At 32.2% G+C, this 7,440-nt stretch overlaps 1 protein-coding gene across 1 annotated transcript; it reads right to left on the reverse strand.

The window, feature by feature from the left end:
• Positions 1–659: 659 nt before the first annotated feature.
• LOC125874889 (uncharacterized) lies at positions 660–1,554 on the reverse strand. Its single transcript, XM_049555935.1, has 2 exons — positions 1,204–1,554; positions 660–1,091 (listed from the first exon to the last, which is right to left on the reverse strand). Exons 1-2 carry the CDS (start codon positions 1,552–1,554, stop codon positions 660–662), a joined length of 783 nt encoding a protein of 260 aa, XP_049411892.1.
• Positions 1,555–7,440: the final 5,886 nt, after the last annotated feature.

Consider the following 7,440-nt stretch of genomic DNA (forward strand, 5'->3'; position numbering starts at 1 on the left):
GATTTCACTATAGTGAATTCGATACAAAATTTCATCACTCATATTAAGTATATGATACAAAAATTAAAGTATCTTAAAATGACATAATTATTGTTCACACGACACTGTACAATTTATATTTTATAAGATGCTATTAAATATTTTTCACTTACATAAATATTAGGTATATGATACATAGGTGCCTAAAACATTTCAAATTGATACAGTTTTATCATTTCATGACAAAGTTTCAAAGATATAAAGTATCATATACAAATTTTATAATAAAATCAATCCAACTTTTTAAATATCTTATACTTAATTTCCAAAAAACTATTTTGTGCATGAAAACTCAAATTTCGTCCATAAATATCAAAATTTTATGTATATGATATATAATATTGGTAAAATATACACATTCTGATACTCTATTATTAGTAGATACAATATTTAGAAAATAATTTTATGTATATGATATATAATTGATTCAAATGATACCTTTTTTAAATGTTGTCTCTATTAAATTTGGCACACATCACAGCTATTTCGCACTATTAATCGATGTAAAAAATTATAAAAAGCACATAGTATACCAATCTAATTTTTATAATAAATTGACAATCAAATAATGTTGCCAAAACATAACATTATTCATTTATTGCATGATAAAATAGTAACCATTACGAATCTTTTGGGAAGAAAGTACATGTTCTTCTATTGTGACTTTCCTGTCCGCAACAGTTCGTGTTTGTAGTAATCTTTTCATCTGGATTTTTCTTCCTCTTTTTTCTTGGCCTTCCAGGCATTTTTTTGTATCTTGGTGGCAAGACTACTTCTTCCAAAACAGATTCTGGAGCTATCCAATCACTTTTGTCTGGCATTGGTTCTATTGGAAGTGCATAAGTGTTTGCTAATGCATCATGTTTATAGTAATCAGAGCAGTATGGATGTACATCTTTAATATTCTTCTTCTTCAAAACAGCCATTGCGTGCGCACAAGGTATCTCGTCATGTTGAAATCTACCACATGAACAAGTTTTTCTCTCAAGACATACAATGTATCTTATCGCACCTTCATACACTGCAAAGATATATTCAGAAGATGCAACTACCTGCAAATGTTTAAAAATTACAGATACATCAAACAAATTTGTAATTGGTATACTTAAAGATATAACGAGAAGAAAAGCTAGAATCATAAAAATTGATAATACAAATATGTACCTTCATTTTCACACATTTGGACGCGTTTATAATCAATATTTCTTCAAATCTTCTCCCTAATGTTTCCTTTGTATAAGATGCTATTTCTCGATTTTTGCAATTCCAAGTACCAAATAGAATTCTAACTTCTTTCAGAAAGTCTATAATAGGTAATTGTCGTGCATCAACAAGGCAACCATTGATACATTCCGCTATGTTTGAAGTCATCATCCTCCCCCTGTTCACAGTTGCATGAGATCTAGCCCACCTTTCATACCCAGCATCTTGAAGATACTTCTTAACTCTTCCATCTATTTTTTCCACTTTAGCCATTAATTTTTCAAAATCATCTTTCTGATAAACCTTTGCCATTGAATGGAAAATATCACTTAGTATGGTTCTGCTTCTCTTGTAGTATGTACACACATTTTTCTAGAGGTGCCATATGCATGCGAAATGAGGAATACTTGGATAAACAATACTTACACTCTTCAATATGCTTTCATTTCGATCTGATACAACACACATTTGTTCTCTATCATCAAATACATTTTTAAAGTGTTGGAAGAACCATGTCCATGAACAATCATTTTTCGTGTCTACAATTCCATAAGCTAACGGCAAGATACAACCTTCAGATTGAAACACATAACATTACCATTCTTTATATATAATTGTTCCATTATGTTATATTACTATCTTGAAAAATCAAATTAATAAACAACATGCCATATCTTCCCCATCGAGTGTACTTGCCGATACAAATGTCCCTCGATAAGATCCGCTAAGATGTGAAGCATCAACAACAACAACAGGCATACAGAACTCAAACCCTCTCATCATTGGCCTTAATGATATGAAGAGATACATAAACTCATTTTTTTACGACTTGTGCATACGTATATATGAATTTGGATACACAATGTTCAACATATATATGTATTTTGGCATCTGTTTGTATCCGTCTGCAGGTTTACCCCTAATCATCTCCAATGCACATTCTTTTGCACGCCATGCTTGTTGGTAAGAAATTTCAACTCCATATAGTGCCCTAACATCTTCAATTATATCGTTTGGAGTATGTTTTCTTTTATGATTCACTAACTTTGGAGTTGTCACACCACTAAGAAACCCAACAGTAGNTTTCAACTCCATATAGTGCCCTAACATCTTCAATTATATCGTTTGGAGTATGTTTTCTTTTATGATTCACTAACTTTTGAGTTGTCACACCACTAAGAAACCCAACAGTAGCTTGTACCTTACTTAATACCCTATCCCTCAATGGACATGTATGTTCACTATTGAAGTATTTCACTTTGAATATGTCCGTATTTTTCCTAACGGACGCCTTCAATTCCCAACAACAAGCATTTGAATGACATACTAATACGTAGCTGCAATAAAATAACAGTACACCATACATTATTACAAAGACTTTTAGTTAAATTGTAATCTGCACACAGTTCAATGACGACTCATATTATATATTTGATATACAAATTAGATAGCACGTTCAAAATTCAATTAAACTGTCAAGCAGAAACCCTTATGATACCTAACAACTACAATTGCACCATACACATGTTATTTGTGTATCATGATCAACACGATATCAAATAAATCTTAAAAAATCAACAATTTTATAAGATTGAAGTATCACATACCTTTTGCTATCAGATCTCTTAACTCTAAAATTGAAGTTATGCTTAATTTTATATTTTTCCATAACAGCCATTAGAGTTGCCTTATCCTTGTACAATTGCTTCACTTCCACATTAGAAATATTTGTATCTGATATATAATTTTCCACCTCTATTTCTGGTATGTAATAAGAATCACAAATTTTCGATTCAATAATGCTTAGAGCATTTGTGTCCATTTTTCCAGCTTCAACACACACAATTGCACCTGTTGTTGCATCAAAATTATGTATATCTTCATCACTTCTATTTGATGTATCAATGCATAATGGTTACATACCAAATTCTACCTCATGTTTCTTCATTTCTATGTACAATTTCACCCCATATCATTCCGAATACACAATGGACATGAATTACCTTCTACAACGTATCTGATCTCCATTTTTTTTATTCATCAACGTTTAATTCTGTTGCAATTGCTGATTTGAGATTAACCAACGAAATATTTTCCCCAACCACTATGCCATCAATTTTGTATCGCTCATACCTAACATCACTTTCCCATATACCTGAATGCCTTAACAAGATGGAAATATTCATTACAAATCTTAACCAAAAAAAAATGTTGGAATTTCCAGAGCTTTTCGTAAAACAAGAAATAAAAATTTCAAAATTTGAAATTCAAAATTTTAGTTCAGTAGTGTTTTAAGATTGAACGATTTGCAGATGCATTAAACGTATGCGTGAATTGTGGCAGTTAATTTTTAAATCCCTTAATTAACGCATAAAACTGTTAAAATCCCTTTTTTAACGCACTAACTAATAATTACAGCTTCTTAATTAAAGTATCTGGCCGCATATTAAAGTATCCGCAACACAATAAAAAGAAGGGAAATTCGTAATTTATGAAAGAGTAGGGACATGAAGTAATTTGTTTATTATACTATGTGCTTTATATAATTTTTACTATATAATATGGTGTTTTGGTGTGCAGTATGGTGACTCTTTGGAGTATATGGTGATGCTTTAATTTGGTGTACAGTTCAATCTAATATATAATAGATGACGTACACCAATATATACACCACAAACTAACCAAGAAATTACCATTTTTTAAGTATAATCAATTTAATAAAAAAAATGTGCACATGACAGTTTAACATTGCTATCTTGAACAATATTGTACATTATGATAAAAATTTTGTACAGTGCACTATAATACAAAATACATAAACTAAACCAAGATATACACTATAATTTAACCAAGAATTTTCCAATCATTTTATATAATCAAACTAATTAAAATTGGTGTGATGAACAACATATGAAGCATTCATTCAAGCAATATTTTTCATAGTTAACACATATATTTAAATAAAAATTCAAGCAACAAAAACAACAAAAAAAACTTAAAACAACAAAAAAAATGAACTATATACTTTAGCAATCAAACTAAAAATAATAATTTAAAATCTGATACATGCTTGTTACACCCGATATTTCAGTGCTAAATTAAAATTGATAATTTTTTGCTTTATGCCATTGAAATGATTGTCAAAGAAGATAGAGAGTTTTATTTTGGTTACAATACTTGTTTTGAAATTATGAGAGTGAAGATCAATTAATTGTTGTGGAAGGTAAATAATAGAATGAGAGAAAGTTAAGTAAATAAATCTTATTTAATATTGAAACGTTTTCGTTATTATTTAATTCACTGATTTTTATTTTATTTTTTTAGATTTGTTTTGTTTTGTAAAAAAATCTATTGTTATGTAGGTGAAAAGTCAAACTATTGTTATATAGAAGTTATTTAGATACTTAAATTGTATATTTATGTTTTTCACCCGATTTTAAATGATGAGGTCTATATATTCTTAGAGTTGAAAAAGGGAGGAATTGTAACGACCCTCAAAATAAAGTAGGATAAAGTAGAGCCTCACATGGGTTTTATGCATTAATAACTTGTCAAAATAATGAAGAATAACCTTTTAAGTCAGTTTTAAAGAGTTTGGAAGTCAAACGTCAAGGGACGACCAAGACGTTTGGAAACTAGTCTTTTACGTGTTGGTGTGTTCTAGTATGTTGTTCATATTTTTATGTGTTATTTGGAGTCTAAAATCAGTGGAGGTGATCCTAGTGTCTTAATAAATGTTTTTAAGGTCAAAACGTTCGGATACGACGCTCCAGGGGCCACCCTAAGGGTCCCCGAGGAGGACCCCAACCTTGGCCAAGCAAGCTGCCAAGGCAGCTTGAAGTTGGGCTTGGAGGGAGCATGTCCGCGTCTTTGACTAGCTCCACCAAGGGACAAAAGTTTGATCCGCGTCGCGGACATGTCGCGGACTCTACTGTCTCTAATTTAATTTCCAGAAAACTTGTGGGAACACCTCCGCATCACGTACTTGTTTCCCGACGAAATCTGCGAAAATAAAAACTCAAGTTTGACTTGTTTAAAAAGTCCAACTAAGTGAGGGGTAGTTTGAGTACTTTGGGAAATTATTATAAACGGTTATTCTACCTATTTTAGGGTATTTTAAATTGGTTAAAACCCCAAAACCTAAAATTAGACCTCATTCTTCAAGTTGACCCTTCCCTCTCAAAATAGATTCTCTCAAAAACTCCATTGAAGACCTTGATGAAGCTCAAGCTAGAAGATGGGTTTTCAACAGATTTCTTCTTCAATTTCATGGGTCTTCAATGATTAAGGTATGGTGACTCTTGATTCTTGAATAACCTCTCATTCAAGGAGTCCTATCAAAGATTTTTAGAAGTGATTCAAAAACCAAAATTCCCAATTTTCAATCTAAACATGGGTTCCTTGTCAAACGATTTTCTAAATCATTCTATTGATGAATTAATGTGGAATCAATGTTTTTAAGACAATTTTCAAAGGAATTCTTAAAGAACCCATGATCCCCAAATTCTCAAAATTGGCCTATGATGTGGGTCTTTGTGAATATGATCTCTATTGGTGAAATTATGTTTAGATTAGATTGTATTGATGTTTTCTATTATTATCTATGCTTATTCATGTTGAATTGTTGGTATATTGATGAGTTGAGAATTATGGCCTTATGGGCAAAGTTATGGGTTAATCCTTTTGTTTATGGAATTGTACTTAGACTACGTTTATGATAGTGAATTACATTGTTGATTCCTATTGCTATATATGTAAATTTATTATGAATTGTTGAGGATTGGTCCATGGTGATCATGGCTTGGAGAATTGGTAAGTTGACCTAACTTCTAGTCTATAGTATGAGAATTGATGTTGTGTGGTTTGATCCACTTATGGTGGAGGTGTTTACTTCTTGTCTATCTATGCATGTTGAGATCATGGCCTTGAAGGCAATAGATGTGAAGTGAATTGATGATTATGATGCATATGTTTATGAAGTTGTGCTATGAAGGTTATGTATGAAATCCTCAATGCTAGCATGATGTTTAAAGTGTGTTGATGATGAGGAGTATAATGTGAATGATAATGTTAGGGATAAGGTGTGGTCTACATGATTGATTATGTTAAGTACTATTGTGGAATGACCCCTACCTATATGACCCCTATATGAATGTGTGATCATATACATGTTAGGAGTACCTATTCAATGTTGAATGTGTCCTTGTCTCCTATGATGAAGTGTGGGTGTGTGGTCTAGAATCCCTAAAGGCTTTATATGTGAATTGCTCATGATTTGGGGACATTGTGAATGTGTTGTGATCCCTTGAAGGGAAGTGCACTCAATATCAATGTTGTTGCTATTATGTCACTATGAGGACCAATATGCACACACACACTCTACATGTATAGCTATGAATATGATGTGTTATGGTGTCTATTGAAAGGTTAACTCTTATATGCACCCTTACATCTTATTATGCATGCAAAGTGTATGATTAGCAAGGTATGAATATGTGTTGTATAAAGGTGTTTATGTGAAAGGCTTTCTCACATATGTACACACACATGAATGAATGAATAAGGTTTATGATAATCTAGTGAAAGTGAGTCTCTTGAAAGGTTTCCTCAATTGTACTCTAAACTAGACTATGTTATGAATATGGTATGACTATGTGAAAGGTCATTCTCACATAATGTAGGTTCTATGATGAAAGGTCATTCTCATCTTAGAAACCTTTGAGCTATATGATATGAGGGATTAAGTCCCTAAAGACTATTTTATGAACTAATGTTAAATAAAGGCTTAAAGATGTTTAAAAAGGGAGTTGGAGCTTAGCACCGAGTGAACATGAAAAATGAGAGTGGGGGCTTCACGTTTAGCAAGTCCGGCTTCCCACAAGAGAACCTTCACATTTAGCAAGTCCGGGTTCCCAACATAGATGCTGTCTCATGAGATGAAAACCTCCACGCCTAGTAAGTCAAGGTTTCTAGTAGCAATCTCCTTGTTCCATAACTACGTGCCCCCGTAGGTCTTAGCTTAGTGGATCCACTAGATAGCTATTATGTATGTAGGTCCTACTTTGGCAAGTAGTACCCTCTCTTTTCGGTGTGGGACTAGAACACCGAATTCCATGTAGCTCATATGGTCTATGTCGTTATGGCAATGTCTCCCGAAACTTAAGAAATGAACTAAGATAAGAATATGAACTCTAGTCA

Source organism: Solanum stenotomum, chromosome 8 (assembly GCF_019186545.1).
Source record: "Solanum stenotomum isolate F172 chromosome 8, ASM1918654v1, whole genome shotgun sequence".
NCBI classification, from domain to species: domain Eukaryota; kingdom Viridiplantae; phylum Streptophyta; class Magnoliopsida; order Solanales; family Solanaceae; genus Solanum; species Solanum stenotomum.